Source organism: Orycteropus afer, unplaced genomic scaffold (genome assembly GCF_000298275.1).
Source record: "Orycteropus afer afer isolate SDZICR_OR568_19922 unplaced genomic scaffold, OryAfe1.0 scaffold00010, whole genome shotgun sequence".
Taxonomy (NCBI): Eukaryota; Metazoa; Chordata; class Mammalia; order Tubulidentata; family Orycteropodidae; genus Orycteropus; species Orycteropus afer.
Genome location: NW_006921597.1, coordinates 16,885,338 through 16,907,868, shown reverse-complemented (window position 1 = coordinate 16,907,868; position 22,531 = coordinate 16,885,338). Strand labels below are relative to the sequence as shown.

The following is a 22,531-nucleotide window of genomic DNA, read 5'->3' as shown; positions in this document are numbered from 1 at the left end:
TTTAGTATTAATCTTCTGGATTTCTATCTGTAGATTTAGAATCATTTCTAATTTTTCATTTATTTTGTCATTTTGTTCTTGTATTTTCTTCCAAATTTCTTCTAGGGTATTGTCTGTGTTTTCCTTGGTCTGTCTCTCAATCCTTTGAAGATACCTAAATATAATTCTTTTGAGTTCCTTGTCAGGGAGTTCCAATGCTACGTCTTCCTCAGGGATGTGTTTTGGGTCTGTATCCTCATCCCTTGTTTCTCCTACTTTACCTTGCTTCTTTGTGTAGACTGTGATGCTCTGTTGTCTCTGAGGCATTGTGACATTTTTGTGTTTATATTTAATTGGTGATTATATGTTGGAGTGACTTGCCCACTATTTTTGTTTTCTTTGTTTTGTTCGTATGCTATCTATACAGGCAGGGTACTGTGCTGTGCTCTTCTATTCACTAGTTGACAGCACTTATACATTCTGCCTGTCTCCTTTCCTTTGTCAGCCTCTCATATGTCCTTGCCGATCCTGGCAAACAGATCCTCTTTTTAGACCCTGGAATCCGAATGAGAATGCTATCACTTTAAAATCCAAAAAGGTTGCCACTTGTAAACATTCAAAATGGCTGCACCCTGGGTCACTTTAAATATCCAAAATGGCTGCCACGTGTAAACAGCCAAAATGGCTGCACCCTCCAGACAGCAGAAAGTCCACAGCTCAGGTTGTCTCCCTCCTTGCTGTTTCCCTTCCTAGTCATAGGCCACAAGCAGTTTTCCCTGCAGCCCTTGGTGACCAGAACTGATCTTCAGGTCAATTGTCAGATCCCAACATCACTTGGAAATATTCAGGCTGTTGGTCTCATCAGAGTAGCTGACGATCTGTAGCTCCAACCATCTCTGTACTCACAGTTTTCGTTCAGGTTTTTCCACTAGTTGGTGCCTAATCCACTTCTGTATAGTTCCTTTCAAAGCTCAGGGTTCCAGGATTATCTTCTGTATCTCTGTCAACTGGTTTTTCTTTCCTTTGTTGAAGAGGGTCTGTGTTGCTTATCTGTCTATTCCTCCATCTTACCAGAAGTTGTCATTACCTTTTCCCTGTGACCAACTTTCTTTTGCATTCTTGCCTTCTGAGCTTTCTCCCTGTGCAATGCTGTTCTTCTGATTTCCCATGGTTGATCTGATTGATCATTCTAAGATGTGCACCTCCATGGTGTAATTGCTCACTTCATAAGCCTGTCTATTATTTGGCTGAAGATTAAGTCACAGCACTGAGTTCTATTCCATAATAATAGATTTTGGAGTGAGAGGTGAAAATTAGAAGTGCTGCTAAGTTTGAGAAGCCTATTAAATAAAAGCAGAGATAATGGATTAGGCAGTTGGATATGTATGTCTGTAATTTTGGGAGAAGCTGGTGCTAGAGTTTTAAATTTGGGAAGATTAATTCATTCAATAGTTATTTATTGAGTGCCTACTCTGTCAGCAAGCACAATTCTAGGTGCTGCAGAGACAGTGGGGAACAAAAGAGACAAAGTCCTTGTCCTCACAGAGCTTATATTCTAGTGGGTGAGAAAGACGATAAACAGTAAGTAAATAAATATGTAATTATAATTTCAAGCAATTATAAGTACTGGAAAGAAAAGTAAAGTGGAGTTATAAGATAGAGAATGTTGCTATTTTTTTAGATTGGTCAGGGATACTAAAAATCAAACAGGTTGCCATTGAGTTGACTCTGACTCATGGTGAACCCGTGTATTTCAGAGTAGAACTGCACTTCATACGGTTTTCAAGGCTGTGATCTTTCAGAAGTAGATTGCCAGGCCTTTCTTCCAAAGCATTTCTGGATGGATTTGAACAGCCAACCTCTTGGTTAGTAGCCTTGTTTCTGAGCACAATAAACTGCACCACTAAGGAACTCCATGGTAAGAAGTTGTAGGTACTATCGAGTCTTTTCTGACTCATAGTAATCCTATGTACAGCAGACTGGAACACTATCCAGTCCTGGCCATCCTCACATTCATTGTCACGCTTGAGCCCACCATCATTGTAGCTACTGTATCAATCCATCTCATTGAAGGTCTTTCCCTTTTTTGCTGACTTTCTACTTTACCAAGCATGATATCCTTCTCCAGGGATTTGTCCCTTCTGACAACATGACCAAAGTAAAACAGATGAAGTCTGGCTGTTCTCACTTCTAAGGAGCATTCCAGTTTTACTTCCTCCAAGATAAATCAGTTAATCTAGCAGTTCATGGCATCTTCAATATTTTTTGCCAACACCAAAATTCAAATGCATCAATTCTTCTTCAGTTTTCCTTATCCATTGTCCAGTTTTCACATGCATATATGAAGCCATACAAAAAACCATGGCTTGGGTCAGTTTTCAAAGTGACATCTTTGCTCTTTAACAATTTGAAAAGGTCTTTTAAAGCAAATTTTCCCAACGCAATATGTCGTTTGATCTCTTGACTGCTGCTTCCATGGTCATTGATTGTGGATCCAAGTAAAACGAAATCCTTGACAACTTCAACCTTTTGTCCATTTATCATGATGTTGCTCACTGGCCCAATTGTAAAGATTTTTGTTTCCTTTGTATTGAAGTGTAATTGATACAGATGGCCATAGTCTTTGATCTTCAACAGTAAGTACTTCAAGTCTTTTTCACTTTCAGCAAACATGGTTGTGTCATCTGCATATCGCAGATTGTTAATGAGTCTTACTCCAATCCTGATGCTGTATTCTCCATATACTCCAGCTTCTTAGATTATTTGCTCAGCATACAAATTGAATAAGTATGGTGAAAGGATACAACCCTGACACATACCTTTCCTTATTTTAAACCATCCAGTATCCTTTTGTTCTGTTCAAATGACTGCCTCTTGGTCTATGTACAGTTTCCTTATCAGCATAATTAATTGTTCTAGAATCCCATTCTTGTCAATGTTATCTATAACTTGTTATGATCCTACAGAAGGTGCATGAAGGCAGCATCCTCTGGCCTCCTCTACCTTGACAAGGGGAAGAAGAAATCACTATCAGCAGGCCAAGGCTGATTCCTATGAGGCAGAGCTCAGAAATGCCACCATTCTTCAACCTTTTTTTACACCAACCATCCCTACCAAGGCATTCTCTATTTCTCTGATGCATTTGGTAATTCATTGCAATGGCCACACAGAAGTCAGATAAGACTCATGATTATTGGGTTTATTAGGGGAGGGACAAGTTACAATTCAGGTTCAAGAATGCTCAGGATATTAGCTCTGCCAATAGGTGCACCTAAGTGCACCCTACTCCATTAGCCAGGCTCCTGCCCAAAGGCACTGAGCTTTCTTGCTCCATGGGCCAGCAAGCCCTCTACTCAGTCTCATGCTGGTCTCTTGGTCCTACTGCCTCTGCTGCCTCCATTTCTCTGCCATCTATCTCTCTGCCATCATCTCAGTGTAGGGGTCTTGGGTCCAAGGATGGGATCCATTATGGGCTCTTGTCTGTCTTGATGGTAGCGATATTTCCATTCCTGCCTCTAGGAGGGCTCATGTTAAGCGTAGTGAGATGGCAAAACTGACCAATCCTCATGTTAGAGTTCCATACACCTTATTTCCATGGTCCCACCCCCACAAGGGTGCCATATACCTTATTTACATTACTAACAAGCTATCCAACCCCTTGGGGTCACAAAGCACCTCACATTTACAGAGTTCCACCTAGTCATCTGGTGGGAGTCACAAAAACCTTGGCTAGAAGAGCCATACCAAATAATTCACTGCACCACAGATCCACAGAGTCAAATGCCTATGTACAGTCAATAAAAAATGGTTAAACATCTTTCTGGTATTCTTTGTTTCAGCCAAGATCCATTTGATATCAGCAATGATATCCCTCATTCCACACCTGAATCCTCATTGAATTTCTGGCTGTTCCCTATATACTGCTGCAACTTTTCTTGAATTATCTTCAGCAATCTTTTACTTGCATCTTATATTAATGACATTGCTTATTAATTTCCACATTCTACTTGATCACCTTTCTTTGGAATGGGCACAAAAATGGTTCTCTTCTGATCAATTGGCCAGGTAGCTGCCTTCCAAATCTCTTGGCATAAATGTGTGAGGGCATACAATGTTGCATCTCTTTGTTGTAACATCTCAATGTGTATTCCATCAATTCCTAGAGCCTTGTTTTTTGCCAATGCCTTCAGTGTAGCTTCGAATTCTTCCCTCAATATCATCAGGTTTTGATCTTATTCTACCTCCTGAAATGGCTGAATGTTGGCCAATTATTTTTAGTACAGTGGCTCTATGTATTCCTTCCATCTTCTTTTGATGATTTCTGCGTTGTTGAATATTTGCCCATAGATCCTTCTTTTAAAACCCCAGGCACTACTCACCTCATTAGGAAGCAGAATAAGATCTTTGTGAACTATATTATGCCAATTGACTGAGTTGTCCCATTAGACAAAAGTTCTAAGCCTTCAAGCTCAGAAAACCAGTCTCATGAAGCGCTTGGTTATGTTTGAGAAGTATTTGTAACTGAGTCCTCTGTGAATATATATGCATGCATACATATACCTGTACATGCATATGCTTGTAAATACTTCTGTTTGTGCATGTATTGTGCACTCCTGTACCTACATGTACACATACATGCCTCTACACATGACCATACACTTATCTTCAGTTATTGTTGGTGTTGTTGCAAAATTACATATGTCATATTCTTTAGCACAAACATCCTGTTCTCTTGTGCCCTTCTCCATGGTCTCTTTCTACAGATGTTTCATTCTTTTGTTAAATAGGGTTGACTTGACAGCATCTAACAACAACAACAAAGATGGATGGAATCATTTTTGGGTTCCCAGGTCTATTCTACTGATCTATGTGTCTACCATTGAATGAATACCAGGCTGTTTTGATTACAGTGGCTGTAGGGTATGTTTTAATATTAGGGGATGTGAGGCCTCCTACTATGTTTTTCTTTAATATTGCTTTGGCTATTCAGGGCCTCTTTCCTTTCTATATAAAGTTGGTCATTAGTTTTTCCATTTCAGTAAAGAATGTTGTTGAGATTTGTATTGAGATTGCATTGTGTATATAGATCGCTTTAGGTAGCATGTATTGAAATTTATACTATATTAAGTTTTCAATCCATCAGCACAGAATCTTCTTCCAATTATATAGGTCTCTTTTAGTCTCTTATAGTAGTATTTTATAGTTTTTGTATAAATCTTTTTGCCTTTTTATGTGTCTGGTGAGGTTAATTCCTAGGTATTTTATCACTTTTTAGTGTATTGTAAATGGTATTGTTTTCTTGATTTCCTTTTTGGAATACTCCTTGATAGTATAAAGGAAGTCAACTAATTGTGTGTTGATCCTGTATTCTGCAAAGTTGCTGAAATTTTTTTAGCTCCCATAGGGTTCTTGTGGAATCTTTAGGGTTTTCTATGTATAGGATCATGGCATTGGCAAATAGAGATAGGTTTAGTTCTTCCTTTCCTGTTTGGATACATTTTATTTCTCTTTCTTGCCTTAATGGTTTGGCTAGGACTTTGAGTGCAATGCTGAATAAGAATGGTGATAATGGGCATCCTTGTTTCTTTCCGTTTCTCAAGGGAAAGGCTCTCAGTTTTTCTCCATTGAAAATAATGTTGGCTATTCTTTTTGCATTGAAAAACAAACAAACAAACAAACAAAAACACTGCCATCAAGTCAATTCCCACTCATAGCGATTACGGGCACTTTATAGGGTTTCCACGGCTGTAAATCTTCACAGATCAGATTGCCTCCTCTTTCTCCTACGAAACAGCTGATGGGTTCCAACTGTAAACCTTTTGGTTAGCAGTCAAACACTTCAACCACTGTGCCACCAGAGCTCCTTTGTTTTCGCATGTTGCTGTTGCTGTTGTTAGGTGCTGTCGAGTCAGCTCCGACTCATAGTGACCCTATGTCCAACAGAATGACACACTGCCCAGTCCTGCACCATCCTCACAATCCTTGCTATGCTTGAGCACATTGTTACAGCCACTGTATCAGTCAAACCCAAGAATGCAGACACCAGAAATGTGGGCATGGTCTTGAGATTCTGACAGTGAAGGCATACATGGGGGTTAGGGTGAGGGGTTTCCTGGATGTGGACTTACAGAGCTAAATGGGGAGTGTCCCAGGCAATCCAAGGTGGTTGGTCACCCTAGGGGAATGCTGATTCCAAAGTGGCATTACCATGACTTCCTACAACATGACTTTCAGAGAAGTCAACTTCTTAGCTTTAAGCTTTAATTCTCAGGGTGATGTTTATGTTAGTTTTACTCACCTAATCTGTGTAATGGTACCAAATAACTGCATATAGCTTTCAAAAGACACAGTTCTGATATAACCAAGCAACATGGCAGGCCATTGATTCAAGTCCACTGAAAGTCCCAAGATTGGCAAAGCATGGCAGGGTGCTAAACAACGACTCAGCTACATGCAGGCTTCGAGGGTGCCATAAGCTAGAGACCATTCCCAAAGCTGCTTCTCATATACAGGAAGCAGACCACATCCTTAAAGCAGCTACCCAGCTGCTTGTGGAACATTCCACCATGGAGTGGACTGCCAGTCTCACCATGGGGAATAACTACCACCAGTTGCCCATCCACTCAATCAGGCCCAGCCAAGTTGACACACAACTTTAATTACCATGTTCATATAGTCCAGCTTCTTGGATTATTTGCTCAACATACAGAATGAATAAGTGTGGTAAGAGGATAAAACCCTGACATGTATCTTTCCTGATTTTAAACCATGAAGTATCCTGCTCAAACGACAGCTGCTTAGTCTATGTACAGATTCCTCATGAGCACAATTGAATGTCCTGGAATTTCCATTCTTTGCAATGTTATCCATAATTTGATTAGTCCACACAGTTGAATGCCTTTGTATAGTCAATAAAACACAAGTAAACATCTTTCTGGTATTCTTTGCTTTTGGACAAGATCCATCTGGCATTGACAATGGTATCCCTTGTTCCAAGTCCTCTTCTGAATCCAGCCTGAATTTATGGAAGTTCCCTGTCAATATACTGCTGCAACCATTTTTGAATTATCTTCAGCAGAATCTTATTTGTGTAGTGATATTAATGATACTGTTCAGTAATTTTCACATTCTGTTGAATCACCTTTCTTTGGAATGACCAGATAGCTGTCTTCCAAATTTCTTGACATAAATGAGTAAGCACCTCCAGCACTGCAACCATTTGTTGAAGCATTTCAATGGGTATTCTGTCAGTTCCTGGAGACTTGTTTTTCACCATTTTCTTTAGTGCAGCTTGGACTTCTCCTTTTGATACCATTGGTTCTTGATCATATGTTACTTCCTGAAGTAGCTGAATGTCGACCAATTCTTTTTAGTACAGTGACTGTGTGTATTCCTTTTATCTTCTTTTGATGCTTTCTGCATTGTTCAATATTTTGCCGCTAGGATCCTTCAATATTGCAACTCAAGGCTTGAATTGTTTCTTATTTGTTCTTGTTTTTGCATATATTCCCTTATTTATGTTGAGAAATTTCCCTTCTATTCCTATTTTACTGAGGATTTTTATTAGGAAAAGGTATTGGATTTCATTTAATACCTTTTCTGCATCAATTGATATTATTGTGTGGTTCTTATCCTTTGCTCGTTATTTATGTGGTGAAAATCACATTCACTGATTTTCTAATGTCATATTTTTTAGCACAAGCACGCTTTTCTCAAATTGTATGCTTCTAAAAGAGGTTGGGCAATCCTACGTCCGTAGTGATACTGCCTCGGAAACCCAAGGAGGGGTCGCTATGAGTTGGGGCCAACTAGAAGGCACATAACAACAACAACAACAAAAGAGAGACAGAGAAAAGAGAGAGACAGAACTGTTTATCTTGTTCTTGAAGCTACTACTGAAATCATTTGCTACAAATGCATGCGATAAGGAGCCAGAGTAACTAAGTGACTTTCTCAAAGCCCTCAGCACATTAGTGGCAGAGCTCATACTACACATCTGAATTCCAAATTGAAGTTTTTTTCTCATGCATTATCACATGGATCTAAATTTGTATCCTTCTCTGCCTCTCCAACCATATTCCACTGCTTTGATCCTAGCTCTTAGAGTCCTTTGAATGGTCTGGGAGAGCACTGCCCTGGAGACATGCCTGCGGTTTTCCCTTATTGAAAGGGAGGCCAGAACAAAGGAATATTAATAGCTCTTTGTATATTTTCCAGAAACTCACAATAGAGTTGGGAGGCTTTCAAAGAAACCAACTCCATTAGTGAACTAGCACAAATGTTTGTCAACTTTCTTGAACTCACCTAAGAGTTTTAAGAGTAAGTGCAGGGTCAGGACCTCAATGCTATTCTATAGATTGGAAATCCAAATGAATCAGAGGTGAAACAGGGCAGAACCCACTGGCATCAGCAAAAAGCTCCAGAGGCTATATTCCTGCACTTCCTAGTGCACATGTTTTACTTTCAAGGGAGCAGAAGTTTCCAAGCATTCTGAAATACATCTGGTGAGATGCAAGTGGAACCAATGGCGGCCCAGATATTCTGACAAACACAATAAAAGAACTCAACTTACCTTTTCCACAGGTGTACTCGGTGTACACAGTGCCTCAGTGCCTCAGTGCTATACTCTTACGAGCATAAGTCTTACAGCAGCCTTTTTCTAATCTGCAAGATCTCCACTAAAGTTCATGCTGTTGGTGCTAATACAGGTGATGTGTGTAGACAGCCTTCTATAAGGTTTAACTTGAGAGGTATCAGAAGATCCCCTACCCCAAAAATGTCATTGCACCAGCCTGTCTTTGTGAAATCATTACAATAATTATTCCTACTAAAATTAATTTATTTGGGGCTCAATAAATGCTGGTTTGGGGCCTGTTTTGCATAAGGAATTGATTCCAGGTACAATAAGTCAATCAAACTTCATTTGGGATTCTTAAGGAGGTTTCAGTTGAATAGGGGAGAGAAAATTCATGAATAAAAGAGCAAAGTTTGCACAGGGAGATAGATGGGGGGCGGGGGCAGGAGTACATAGGACAGAAGGACACAAGGAAGAGATAACTACGATGAGGAAGTGGAAAGAGAGCTGTTACATTGTTGGGAATTGCAGTCAATGTCATGAGACAAAATGTGTATGAATTACTGTATGGAAAATGAATTTGTTCTGTAAAGTTTTACCCAAATCACAATAAAAATTTTAAAAATACAAACTCATGTACAAATATCCTGTAATGATAATTACCATGTATACCTTATTATGTATGTGCTAGGATCTTTAAATACATTTTGCTTAATTCTTAGAACTTCTGTGCAAAGTAATCATTTGTATTACTCTTTTACAAATTAGAAAAGTGATATTAAGAGCTCTTTTACAAATTAGAAAAGTGATATTAATCACACACCTAATAAGTGGTAGGGAGGATTTGACCCTTAGTCTGTGTGGCTCTTTCCACAGTTCGACACTCTTTCCCCACATATGGGCCATAAAAATAAGCAATGAGTTATCTGAGTGGTACAAATGAATTGCCAGAGAAGCAGAGGTGGGGGAGATGATGCTTCTAGCTCTGACAATTGGCAAAGGTGTTGTGGTAGTTAAATTTATGTGTCAACATGACTGGGCCTGATTGAATGGCTAAGCAGCTGGTGGTAATTATTCCCCCTGATGAAACTGGCAATCAATTCTATGGTAGGATCTACCACAAGCAGCTGGGTAGCTGCTTTCAGGATGTGGTCTGCTTCCCACATATAAGAAGCAGCTTTGGGAATGGTATCTAGCTTGTAGCACTCTTGAACCAAGCATGTAGCCGAGTCATTGTTTAGCAGCCTGCTATGCACTGCTGATCTTGGGACCTTCAGTGGACTTGAATCAATGGCCTGCCATGTTGTTTGGCAACATAGGGACTGTGCCTTTTCACTTGTTGACCTTTGGTTTGTCAGTCTCAGCAGCCAGCAGATGACTGAAGAAAAGACTCCAGCTTCAGTGGGCCAGGAGCAGGAGGCAGAGCTGAAGCCCAAGGTTCAGGGGCTCTCACCCAGCCCCTGGAGCCTGGCACTTTGAACTCAGACTTAAAGCCTCCAAACTGTAAGAGAATAAACTCCTGTTTGTTAAAGCCATCCCATTTGTGGTATTTTCTGTTAGAGAAGCACACAGGTAACTAAAGCAGGTGTCATGGTGAGAAGCATTTCAGCTAGGCCTTTAAGAAGGCTGGTGGGAGGAGAACATGGGAGGAAAATATTCTATGTTCCAGACAGAGAGAAAGACCTCAGCAACAGTGTGGAGATGAGACTTTTTGAGCATTGAGAACAGCATTATTTAATAAAGAGAAAGGAAGTGGGAAGCCATTAAATTCCCCCGAGGGAATTAGGGTCACATATAAAATAGATTTATAAGGGAAAGGAGGAAGCTGTATACAATAAGTTCACACGGGTGATCTGAGACCAGTGTGTGTTGGGGGAGTGAAATGGAAGGTCATGAGGATAGGTGACACTCAAGACTCTTTAATATGGTGAGAACCTCAGTGACCAAGGGAACTCTGGAACCATTCACAGAAATATGGGCATCAGGAAGAGGAGCTGGCCTAGGGCAAGAAATCACCTGGACATTGTCACCATTAGGCTCAGAGTCTGGGGCCCAGTTCCATGATGCTAGAGGCAGCTAAGGCAAGCTGGACCCAGGGAAGTACAGCAGTGGAAGAGACCTGAGCAGAGAGGAGCTGGCTTGGGCCACCTGAGGACCAGAAGGTTGGGATAGAGTAGATAGTTAAATAAGAGGAAAAAGAGTAATAGATTTGAGGACAAAAAGAGAGTATCTATGAACCACTGTACCTTTGCTTAAGGAAGGCATTGGTTTTTACAATGAATTAATGAATTTCTGCAAAGAATAAATGAATACAAATTTAGTCAGTACTTCTGCTGGTCAAAGAGAATGTGTGAGATAGCCAACTAGTTAGTTACCTCACTATCCAAACAGAGAGTGAAGTCCACAGAAACATAAAAAGTTTTGAATATAAGCTACTCCATAATGGAGCTTATTAGGATGGTTCCTAGGCTTGAACTCAACCATTTCTTCTTATAAAATGAAATCAAGATAGTATTGTTTCCTCTGTTAGATAGAGACAAGTATTGATTTGGATGAAGAGAAGGGCAATGTACCAAATGTGACTGATCAACACAGTGGCACTGAGGCAGAGGAAGACTGAGGTGCATGGGAGGTACAGACAACAAAGATGAACCCTTTTGCACATACAGTACAGTGTTGTCAGTGCAGGCAAACACTGATCTATGGGTGGATAGATGGGTGGACAGGCTAAACGATTAGGTATGTCTATGTAGAGGGGAGTGTGCCCATGACCATGTATAGGGTTGGCAGACAATGTTTCTGCAAGTGTATTTGTATGTTTTGTAACAATTCCCAGGTATATAGTAGAGCTGACAAGGGAGAAGTTTGTAGTCACTTCTTGGCCACAGTCAGCTACCTAGAGGGAGAAAGTAATTGGACTTATGGGCGTGGGACCACAGTCATAGGGGACATTAAGCTCAGTTGGCATAAATTATTACATAAAAATACTGTTCCACATCCTACGTTGGCAAGTAGCAACTGGAATTTTAAAAGCTTGCAAGTGGCCGGGTAGATGCAATGATTGGTTTCCCCTCATCCCGAGCAAAGAAAATGAAGAAAACCGAAGACGCATGGAAAAAAATTAGTCCAAGGGACTGGTACACCATGCAATCCTCAGCTTATACGACTATAAGACCAAAAGAACAAGATGGTGCCCAGCTACCACTGTCAACCACTCAGAGGGGGATCCATGTAGGAGATCCTGGATAGAGCGGGAGAAAAATGTGGAACAAAACTCAAAGTCATTAAAAAAAAAAAAAGTAGGACCAGGTTTGCTGGTCTGATAGTGCTTCGTAGAACCCCTGAGACTATAGCCCCTAGCTTCCCTTCAGGTCTGGAATTGAACCCACTCCTATGGCTTCCAGCCAAACAAAAAATAGGCATATGAGCTATACATTTACATGAGGAAGATACACTCCTTAGAGAGGTCAATCATAGGAGAAAAGAAGGGTTGTGTGTGCACAGGGAGACAGCAGGAGTTCATGGGAGGGACAGACACAGGGAAAAGTTAACTATGGAGAGGAAGTAAGAAGGGAGCTGTTGCATTGTGGGAAATTGCAGTCAATGTCACGAGACAAAGTGTATGTGAGCTGCTGAATTTGCTCTGTAAACTTTCACCCAAATCACAACAAAAATTATTAAAAAATAAAAGAGATAGTATTGTTTCTTTATCACTAATGGGTTCTTAAATGGGCTTAAACTTTGTGAGCACAGCCAATAATAACATTCAGTTTAGAGCCAATCATGATAAAGGTTAATCTGATAAATCACAGGAGAGGATGGAGAGGATATAAAAAGCAGGTTGGATGAAGGAGGCTCTACCACTGAGGCAAGATGGCCAAGCTCACTCTCCTCACTGGTAAGGAACTGCCTCTACTCTGTGCCTGTAAGCCACTCTCTTCTTGCTGTTTTCCTGCCCTTTGAAATTTTCTTTTACCTTTTAATTCAAACCAAAATGTTTGATATTGTTATTTTGGTAAAAAACTACTGTTTGATAAAATACAGGGACCTGTGATTCCTTCATTGGTGATAGGTTTTCCACAGCTTTGCCACCTAGTCAATGTCTCTCACTTTGATGAGCCTCAAAGAATACTTTTACTGGTCTTGTGAGTGGGAATAGAGGACTATGAGTTTCCAGGACAAACTCTGAGACATCAGTAGGATGGGAAATCTATTTGAAAAAAAAACAAAAAACCTAACCTATTTCCATCTAATCTATTCCAATGCATAGCATAGTGACCCCTCCTTGGGTTGCCAAGGCAGTATCACTACGGAAGTAGATTGCCGAACCTTCCTTCCGAGGAGTGGCTGGTGGGTTTGAACCACCAGCCTTCTGGTTAGTAGTCAAGTGCCTTAGGCACTATGCTACCAGAGCTCCTTGGGAAGTCTATAGAGGCTCCTAAAAAGACTCCAAGAGTAAAACATAGGAAAAGCTCCCTAATGCTAAAGTGAAGCCACTAATTCACAAGAATTGCTCTGTTCATGGAAAAGTTCCTCCAACTCATTATTCCCTCTGTTACCTTAGGTCTGATTCTTCTGCTGACAGCTGAGCTACGTAAGTATTCTTCTTGGGATGAACCACCATATTTTCCCTTTTTTTTATTTCTTCCTAATTAGGAAATTCAGCATGGCCCTCTCTCCTTCCATCACAAAGAAAGTTAATTTCTTAAGAGAGTTGGAAATTCCCAAACAAAATTTAAAGGATTGGGATCATCTGACTAAAAATTCCAAAGATAAAGCACACTAGATAATGGTCTTGGTGCCTTTTGCTCTGTTAAAGCACTTTCAAATCATCACCTTATTGAACAACTCTTCTCGGTGGGGTGGACAGGGAAGGTGTTACCACCCCAAATCATGGACCAGAAAACTAAGGCAGAGATAGGTCATATGAGTTATTCCAGGTAATGGAGGAAGGTCATGGCAGAATCCAAACCAGAAGCCAGGACTCTTGGCTCCTAGTGGATGGCTGTTTTCACTTTCCCCTAGGTAGAATTATTATTCCATTTTGCTAAGAAAAGAAGATATTTAAGTGGTGCAAATGATTTGCATTCAACTGCTAACCTAAGGGTTGGTGGTCCAAAACCATCCAGCATTACTGTGGAAGAAAAGGCTGGGAGATCTCCTTCCATTAAGATTATAGCCAAGAAAATGCTAAGAAGTAGTTCTACCCTGTAACACATGGAGTTGCCATGAGTCCAAATCAACCCAATGGCAACCAACAACAGAGGATACAGCTACAAGTGCTAGATAGGCTTATATCATCATCCTTCCTGTGCGTCAGTTTCCAGAGAGGTAAAATGGACTTATGGCGTTGCAGCAAGGATTAAGGAATTAATCTAAATAAATTATCCAGAGCAGGATTCAGTACATAGCAAGTGCTATGTGAGTAACCCTAGTAATTGTGATTATAAGAATCCAGAGAGGGGCTTATGAAAATCAGTTTACAAACTTCCAGGTTTTCTTTCAGCTAAAGCTGCTGATTTCTTAAATTCCTCCAGTCTTGCTTGGAGGGATGGAGTTATCTTCAGTCCTGAATTGCTTGTTAATTATGGGTTTGCTGCAACTCACAAGGGTCTCACACAGATCTTCCCATTAAGACTTACACTGGAGAGTTATTTGGAACTTTGTGGTTTCTTAAGCAATCTCTAATTCCCTAGGAAGTGTTTCCTGTAATAATTTCTCACCTCTGCCTTTGGGCAACAGGTTCTGCCTACCAGCTGACATGTTACTTCACCAACTGGGCCCAGTACCGGCCAGGCCTGGGGCGCTTTAAGCCTGACAACATCGACCCCTGCCTCTGTACTCACCTCATCTATGCCTTTGCTGGGATGAGCAACAACGAGATCGCCACCATCGAGTGGGATGATGTGACTCTCTACCAAGCTTTCAATGGCCTGAAAAACAAGTAAGTGATGAAAGAACCAACCAACCAATTAGTTGCCATCAAGTTGATTTCTGACTCATGGCGGCCCCATGTGCATCAGAACAGAACCGTGCTCTATAGGGTTTGGAAGAGCTACTTTTTCAGAAGTAGATTGCCGAGTCTTTCTTCCAAGGTTCCTCTGGGTGGATTTCAGCCGCCAGCCTTTCAGTTAGCAGGCAAGCACTTAACCATTTTCGCCACCCAAAGATTCCAAGTAACAAAAGAACTAAGGTTCAAAATCACTTAACCTTCAAAAACACTTAGAACAAAATCTCCCATTGTGGCCTCTAGACTGAAATTTCAAACGGGTCAGCAAGCAGTGTGCAGATTACTTCAGAGCATTCTCATCACTTTCAGTTCAGTCACAACTCTAATGTTAGAGTTAGTGGTTGAGGCAGCTGTCAGCTGAAATCTACTCAGTTGCCAAGGGAAATTTAGAAAAGTGCAACTGCTCGTGGACCCAGATTAAAGCAATCTTCCACTTGGACATAATCTAAAGCTGGCACTGATGAAGCACTCAGTCTCTTGAGATAGGGGCTTCATTCCCAGGGCAGAACTGAGAATTGTAGAGACATGGAACCATATTAGCCTCAGCTAACCTGCTTCCACAACTCTCACAATTTAGGAAATAAGGATGAGAGTGAAGATAAACCTCCTTGATGTTGTTGTTATTTAGACCCTGACTCATGGTAACCTTATGGATAACAGAATGAAATGTTGCTCATATTAGTAATTACTGGCATGTTTGCATCTTGCGGCATTATATCTGACCATGTGCTGTTGTGATCCATAAAGTTTTCTTTGGCTGATTTCAGAAGTAGATTGCTACCCTTTCTTTCTAGTCTGCCTTAGTTTGGAGTTCCACTGAAACCCATCTACCATGTGTGACCCTGCTGGTATTTGAAATTCTGGTGGCATATCTTTTAGCATCATAGCAACACACAGGCCACCACTGAACGATGAACTGATTGACAGGTGGTGGAAACCAGTATGAGAGGCTGCGTTAGACATTTCCTGGCTTCTCATTCACCATAACAGCTAATGCTAAAATAGCTACCCTTTCTTCCTTTTTTTTTTTTTTTTTTTCTGATAAAACACTTTGCTTCCTTTCCCTTAGAAACAGTCAACTGAAAACTCTCCTGGCTATTGGTGGCTGGAACTTTGGAACTGCTCCGTAAGTTCTTCTATTCTTGTATGAGATGACTCCCTGGCCTGATTTTACTACAAAGTGCTGGGACTACTAAGGCATTCCCTCACTCTGCCTTCTTTGGGTCTCCCCACCAGATTCACTGCCATGGTTTCCACTCCTGAGAACCGCCAGACTTTCATTACGTCAGTCATCAAATTCCTGCGTCAGTATGAGTTTGATGGACTGGACTTTGACTGGGAGTATCCTGGCTCTCGTGGAAGCACTCCTCAGGATAAGCACCTCTTCACTGTCCTGGTGCAGGTGAGCAGAATGTCATATCACTTTAATTGAAAAGCGTATAACAACTTTCATTTGAAAAATCCCTAAAGCTATCCAGAAAAGCTATGCTTACAAAAATCTCAGTTGCAGTTAAAGGACTTTTTCTTTTCTAGTGACAATGCTGAAGAATAAAAGATGGAAGATATTAATTTAATTCAAAGAGTACTCATGACAGCCAACTTGATATTCATAGACTATTCAAGTTGATATTCATAGACTTTCTCCTATTCATTTATAGGAAATGCGTCAAGCTTTTGAGCAGGAAGCCAAGCAGGTTAACAAGCCCAGGCTGATGGTCACCGCTGCAGTAGCTGCTGGCATCTCCAACATCCAGTCTGGCTATGAGATCCCTCAACTGGCCCAGTGAGTGATGGGTTGAGCATCCCGTGTCACTTATACAGGATTCTTGGTCTGCTTACTGTTCAGGGTTTGGAAGTGGTATCTTTTGCCTGAATGGGTATGGGAAATGACCATCAGAAATGGTTTTGAATCCTTTATCCTACCTCAGGTACCTGGACTACTTCCACGTCATGACCTATGACCTGCATGGCTCCTGGGAGGGTTACACTGGAGAGAACAGCCCCCTCTACAAGTACCCCAGTGACACTGGCAGCAATGCCTATCTCAATGTGGTAAGCTCCTGCCCACATTCACATGCACATGATGTTGTGAATCACGTGGAGATTAAGGAACAAGCCAAAAAAGCCAAAACCCATCCCACTGCCATTGAGTCAATTCCGACTCATAGTGACCTCCTTTGGATTTCTAAGGCAGTAAATCTTTGTGGAAGTAGATTGCCTAGTCTTGCTTCCATAGAGTGGCTGGTGGGTTTGAACCACCAACCTTCTGGTTAGCAGTTAGATGTGTTAGGCACTGTACTACCAAGAGGCATCAAAAATTTAGTCATTTTAAAAAAAAATTAGTCATTTTCTCAAATGGAAAATTAGGTTGCTATAGTCAACTGACTAGTTCCCATTTATTAAAAATTTTCCACATTATGAACATTGAACTGAATTTTATCAGGTAGGAAAAGAGATTAATAACCAGTGCTTGCTTTCTAACAAAAGAAAATAAGGTGCTATTACTCATTTCAATACATTTTAATTATTATAAATATTCCTTATTTTCAATAAATTTATAAAACAGATCTCCCACTTTTCTCTTTTTCTTGTTCCTCTTTTGATTTTTTTTTTATCTCCCACTATTCTAATCTCATGTACACATATGCCATACAGAATTTTAGCCATTTACCAATGATCACACCAGGAAAATTAAGAAAAAGAAAATCTTAGTCCTCCTATCATATATTTATATGGGATGGGTATTGGAATGTTATAAAAGAAGGTAGTTGAGATAGGAACAGATATATGTTCATGAGGCTCTAAAATATGTTTCAAATATTTTGTACAGCATGCACAATCATGCCAGAAACGATTATTAGACTGTGAGCTGGATGGAGGTTGTATCTAACCCACTGGCATTGCAGGAGTATGCAATGAACTACTGGAAGGACAATGGAGCTCCAGCTGAGAAGCTCATCGTTGGATTCCCAGCCTATGGACACACCTTCCTCCTGAGCAATCCCGCCAACCATGGAATTGGTGCCCCTACCACTGGCCCTGGCCCTGCTGGACCCTACACCAGGCAGTCTGGATTCTGGGCCTACTATGAGGTATGTACCTGAAAATTTTAAAGAGAACGGAAAAGAGTCTTTCTTTTGGTCTTTGTATTTAACAATGTAATGGATTGCATCTTTCAACACTTCTTTGCTCCAGTGACTGCTCATAGCTCTTCTGGAAGAGAGGCACAACTTGAGTTGGGATCTCACTAGGGCTCTATAGGCTGGGTGACAGTAGGAAACCTCATCAGTGCAATTGTATCACTCTGTAGAGTCTTCTAACAACCAGGGCATTCCTTGATTTCAGAGCTTCTCCCCACATTGAAAATGAGTGACCCAAATGGGACCCAGAATTAGAATCAGAAATGAAGCAAGACATTTGCTGATAGAGCTCTAGACCTTCCTTTTCAAGTAGCTTTCATGCATCTCTTCTTTATCTCTTCTCCTCAGTGCCCTTTTACCCCTGCCACATGGACACTTGTCCATCTCTTGACCCTTTCCTTATGTCCTTAGATCTGCACCTTCCTGAAGAATGGAGCTACTGAGGTGTGGGAGGCTGCTGAGGATGTTCCCTATGCTTACAAAGGCAATGAGTGGCTTGGATATGACAACCCCAGGAGCTTCAAAATTAAGGTAAACAGTGCTGGATTATTGTTGCCTGTGAGCTTGTTCCCATCTGTAGCCCTGAAGTCATAGGTTGGCCTGGATATCTGGACTTAATTGAGTTTCTTTCTAATTGCTACAGGCTGATTGGCTGATGAAGAACAACTTTGCAGGTGCCATGGTCTGGGCCATTGATTTGGATGATTTCACAGGCACTTTCTGCAACCAGGGCAAATTCCCCCTGATCACCACCCTGAAGGATGCCCTGGGCCTGCAGAGTGCAAGTGAGTTAGGGGATGAAAAGGGATCCTAACACTCAGATTTGAGAGAAATGTCAAAGGGTTAATGAAAGTCAGGGATCCATTGTACAACTGATTTTATGACTATTGCTCTGTTTATATTTGATAGAGAGGTTCATCAGTGATAGAGAGAATAAACAGGGCTCTTCACTATTCCTTTATCCATCATTTATGTCACAAGCAATTTTTTCAACATCTGTAATGTTTGCAGCAGTATACAAGTACCATGTTGTTGTTTTTGTTAGTTGCCATTGAGTTCATTCCAACTCATCCCGACCCCACGTGTGTCAGAGTAGAACTGCTCCATAGAGTTTTTCAGACTGTGATCTTTCAGAAGCAGATCACCAGGCCTGCTTTCTGAGGAACCTCTGGCTGGGTTCAAACCACCAACCCTTTGGCTAGTAACCAAGCACTTGTTGTTGTTGTGTGCCGTCAAGTTGGACCTGACTCATAGTGACCCCTCCTTGGGTTTCCGAGGCAGTATCACTACAGAAGTAGATTGCCCGATCTTCCTTCCGAGGAGTGGCTGGTGGGTTTGAACCACCAGCCTTCTGGTTAGCAGTCAAGTGCCTTAGTCACTATGCTACCAGAGCTCCCAACCAAGCACTTTGTTGTTGTTGTTGTTGTTATGTGCCGTCGAGTCATACCTGACTCATAGCGACCCCTCCTTGGGTTTCCGAGGCAGTATCACTGCGCAAGTAGGATTGCCCAACCTTCCTTCCGAGGAGTGGCTGGTGGACCAAGCACTTAGGGGATCCAAACTACATAAATCACAATCTCTACTCTATAGAAGCTTATAATCTACTTAGAGAGATAAGACTGACAAATGGCAAAGTTAGATAACCACTCAGAAGATAACATATCAGTATATGTATGATTAAGTGCCCCCAAAAGAGAGATAAAATTTCTTGTGAGTTTATAGAAATGAGAAGTTTTAAAACATTGGGATAGTCTAGGAGGGAGGAAAACATGAGCTGTGCTTGAAGCATGAGGATGGAGAGGACAAGCAAAGAGGACAAGGGATGGAGAGCTTACTAGACTGACATCTGCAGAGACAGAGGGAAGAGCCAAGAACAAAAACCTCCGGAATCATTGAGTCAAAGCTGGGGGCACTCATGATTTGGTTTATCTCCTTTCAGGTTGCAAAGCCCCAGCCCAGCCTATTGCTCCCATCACTGAGGCTCCCAGCAGCAGCGGAGGCAGTGGTAGTGGCAGTAGCAGCTCTGGAGGCAGCTCCGGCAGCAGCTCTGGGGGCAGCCCCAGTGGCAGTGGATTCTGTGCCAACAGGGCCAGTGGCCTATATCCTGACCCCACCAACAAGAATGCCTTCTACAACTGTGTGAATGGACAAACCTTCACTCAGCACTGTCAGGCTGGCCTCGTCTTTGACGCTTCCTGCTCCTGCTGCAACTGGTGATAAGTTTGACAGATACCACCTCACTCATTCCACCCTCAGAAATAGTTGTGCAATAAAGGGTTGAGCATTACAGTGTAATGGCTTTTGCTTCTTTACTGAAGGATCTTAAGATGCAATTCATTTCAGTGTCTCAATGATACACTATTGCTCCACCAGCCACCCAGTCACATGGTTTCTATGGTGTGCAACTATAGTGTGTACAGTTCTTTCCTGGATGCTGGGTGACAAGAACAAAGGGATTCAATGAAGATAGCTAGTCCCTTCATCCAAGAAATATGCACTCAGATGAGAGTGAGAACAGAAGAGTATAAGACTCATATAATAAGAACCCACAAACAAATGTATCTATTACATTCCTTTGGAGACATATTTCTAAATGTTCAAGAGATGCTCCATATTTTCATATACATAAAAATAAGAGAGGAAGTGGATTTTAACAAGAACTTGAAGGACAGGAGAAATTATGGGACAGTAGAGATGAGGTACTATACAAAGTGAGTGAGCTAGTCTATAAGCTAACAAATTACATTTTTTCTTAAATAACCCAGAGCACTTCTTGGGCACAGCCAGCCACCCAGATGGACGAGGTGGTTGAACCTGTGGGCTCGGGACCATAGTCACAGGGGACATGAAATGTAATTTATTTACATTATCAATTGTTGTTGTTGTTGTTGTTATTGTTATGTGCCATCGAGTTGGCCCTGACTCAGCCACCCCTCCTTGGGTTTCCGAGGCAGTATCACTACGGAAGTAGGATTGCCCAACCTTCCTTCCAAGGAGTGGCTGGTTTTTAATTTTAACAAACAGTATGCTCTGGCTAATTTTTCTCTGATTTCTTTCTCTTTTTTAAAAAAATTGTGATTTGGGTGAAAGTTTACAGAGCAAATTCACTTTCCATACAGCAGTTCACATACACTTTGTCCATACAGCAGTTCACATACACTTTGTCTCATGACATTGACTACAATTTACTCCAATGCAACAGCTCCCCACCCCCAACCTCTTCCCGATAGTTACCTCTTCCCTGTGTCCATCCCTCCATACACTCCTACCCCCTGAGCTGTCTCTCTGTGCATACACAGCCCTTCTTTCTCCCATGATTGTTCTCTCCAAGGAGTGTATCTACCTCAAGTAAATGTTCAACTCATATGCTCGTCTTTTGTTTGGCTGGAAACCACAGGTGTGGGTTCAGTTCCAGACCTGAAGGGCAGCTAGAGGCCATAGCCTCAGTGGTTCCACCAGGCCCCATCAGATCAGCAAACCTGGTCCACCCCCCCTTTTTTTTTCTCAAATGATTTTGAGTTTTGTTCCACATTGTTCTCCCTCTCTATCCAGGATCTCCTACATAGATCCCCCTCTGAGTGGTTGACAGTGGTAGCCAGGCACTATCTAGTTCTTCTGGTCTCATAGTCATATTGGCTACAGATCACATGGTGTACCAGTCGCTAGGACTAATTGTTTCCATGAATTTTTGGTTTTCTTTAGTCTTCTTTGCTCTGGGGGAGGAGAGACCCATCATTGCATATAGATGGCTGCTTGCAACCTTTAAGATCCCAGATGCTATTTGCCAAAGTTGCAAGTGGAACAATGTTTTGTGTAGTTTGTTATGCTTCATGTTCCCTGTGACTATGGTCCTGAGCCCACAGGTTCAACTACTTGGTCCCTCTGGGTGGCTGGATGTGCCCAAGAAGTGCTCTGGGTTATTTAAGAAAAAATGTAATTTATTAAAAGATATATGTTAGCTCAGGTCCTTAAGTAGTACAAATGGTTAACATGCTCAACTGCTAATGAACCAAAAGGTTGAAGGTCTGAGTCTTCCCAGAAGAAAGACCTGGCAATTTTTTTGCAAAAAATCAGGCATTGAAAACCCTATGGAGCACAGTTCTATTCTGACATGCATGGTGTAAACATTGACTCAATGGTAACTGTTTTTTGTATATTGTTGCATACAATAGTATACCATTCGTCAGAACTGATGTGATGACAACTGTTTTTGTTTTTTGGTTAGCTCACAGAATCCCTGGGGTGTCAGAGAGCTGCTAACACCACATCTTTAGTGTGCAGTTGCTCTAATTAAAGCACCAGAGTACACTCTAGAACCAACAACACGCAGGACTGAATGCCAGAACCTCTACTGCTGCCTTGGAAAACAAGTCACATCTGCCAATGCACTTCCTAGAAGGTAGATTCTCTTACATGTGGCCACCTCCTCAAGTTGCTAATTTTGAAATCCAGGAGTTGCATAGACTGGCAGAACAGGGTCAATTCATGTGACTTTTCTGACCTCTACTTGAAGAAGTGGGATTTATAAGAGGAATTATCAAAATATAGGGAGAGTGTGCAAAGATGTTGGATGGCCACATGTGACAAACACAAACTATACAATAAAAGGATTGGAGTTAATAGGCACATTTTAAATGAAGACTACACTTTCTTACTCTAGCAGAAAAGAATTTCTCAGTGTAGATATTATAGCTCATCTCAAAACACGGGTCATTAGAAGGACCGAAGATCTGACAAGACAGAAATTGCACTAGTTGTAAAATTTTTTGCACAAAAGAGCATATCCAGACAGGAATAAAGTCAATAAGTTACCTTTTTTTTTTTTTT

General features: G+C 41.3%; 1 protein-coding gene across 1 annotated transcript; it reads left to right on the top strand.

Moving 5' to 3' along the window:
- Positions 1-12,427: 12,427 nt before the first annotated feature.
- Positions 12,428-19,921, top strand: LOC103204179 (acidic mammalian chitinase-like). The gene is made up of 11 exons (XM_007949330.1): positions 12,428-12,452; positions 13,119-13,148; positions 14,297-14,498; positions 15,634-15,690; positions 15,801-15,966; positions 16,223-16,347; positions 16,493-16,616; positions 17,471-17,656; positions 18,116-18,235; positions 18,348-18,489; positions 19,644-19,921. Exons 1-11 carry the CDS (start codon positions 12,428-12,430, stop codon positions 19,919-19,921), a joined length of 1,455 nt encoding a protein of 484 aa, XP_007947521.1.
- The last annotated feature ends 2,610 nt before the right edge of the window (positions 19,922-22,531 follow it).

Coding starts and splice junctions, on each gene's coding strand:
- LOC103204179 (XM_007949330.1), top strand. CDS start 12,428: ATGGCCAAGCTCACTCTCCTCACTG. Junction 13,149..14,296: donor TCTGCTGACAGCTGAGCTAC/GTAAGTATTCTT, acceptor TTTGGGCAACAG/GTTCTGCCTACCAGCTGACA. Junction 18,490..19,643: donor CCTGGGCCTGCAGAGTGCAA/GTGAGTTAGGGG, acceptor ATCTCCTTTCAG/GTTGCAAAGCCCCAGCCCAG.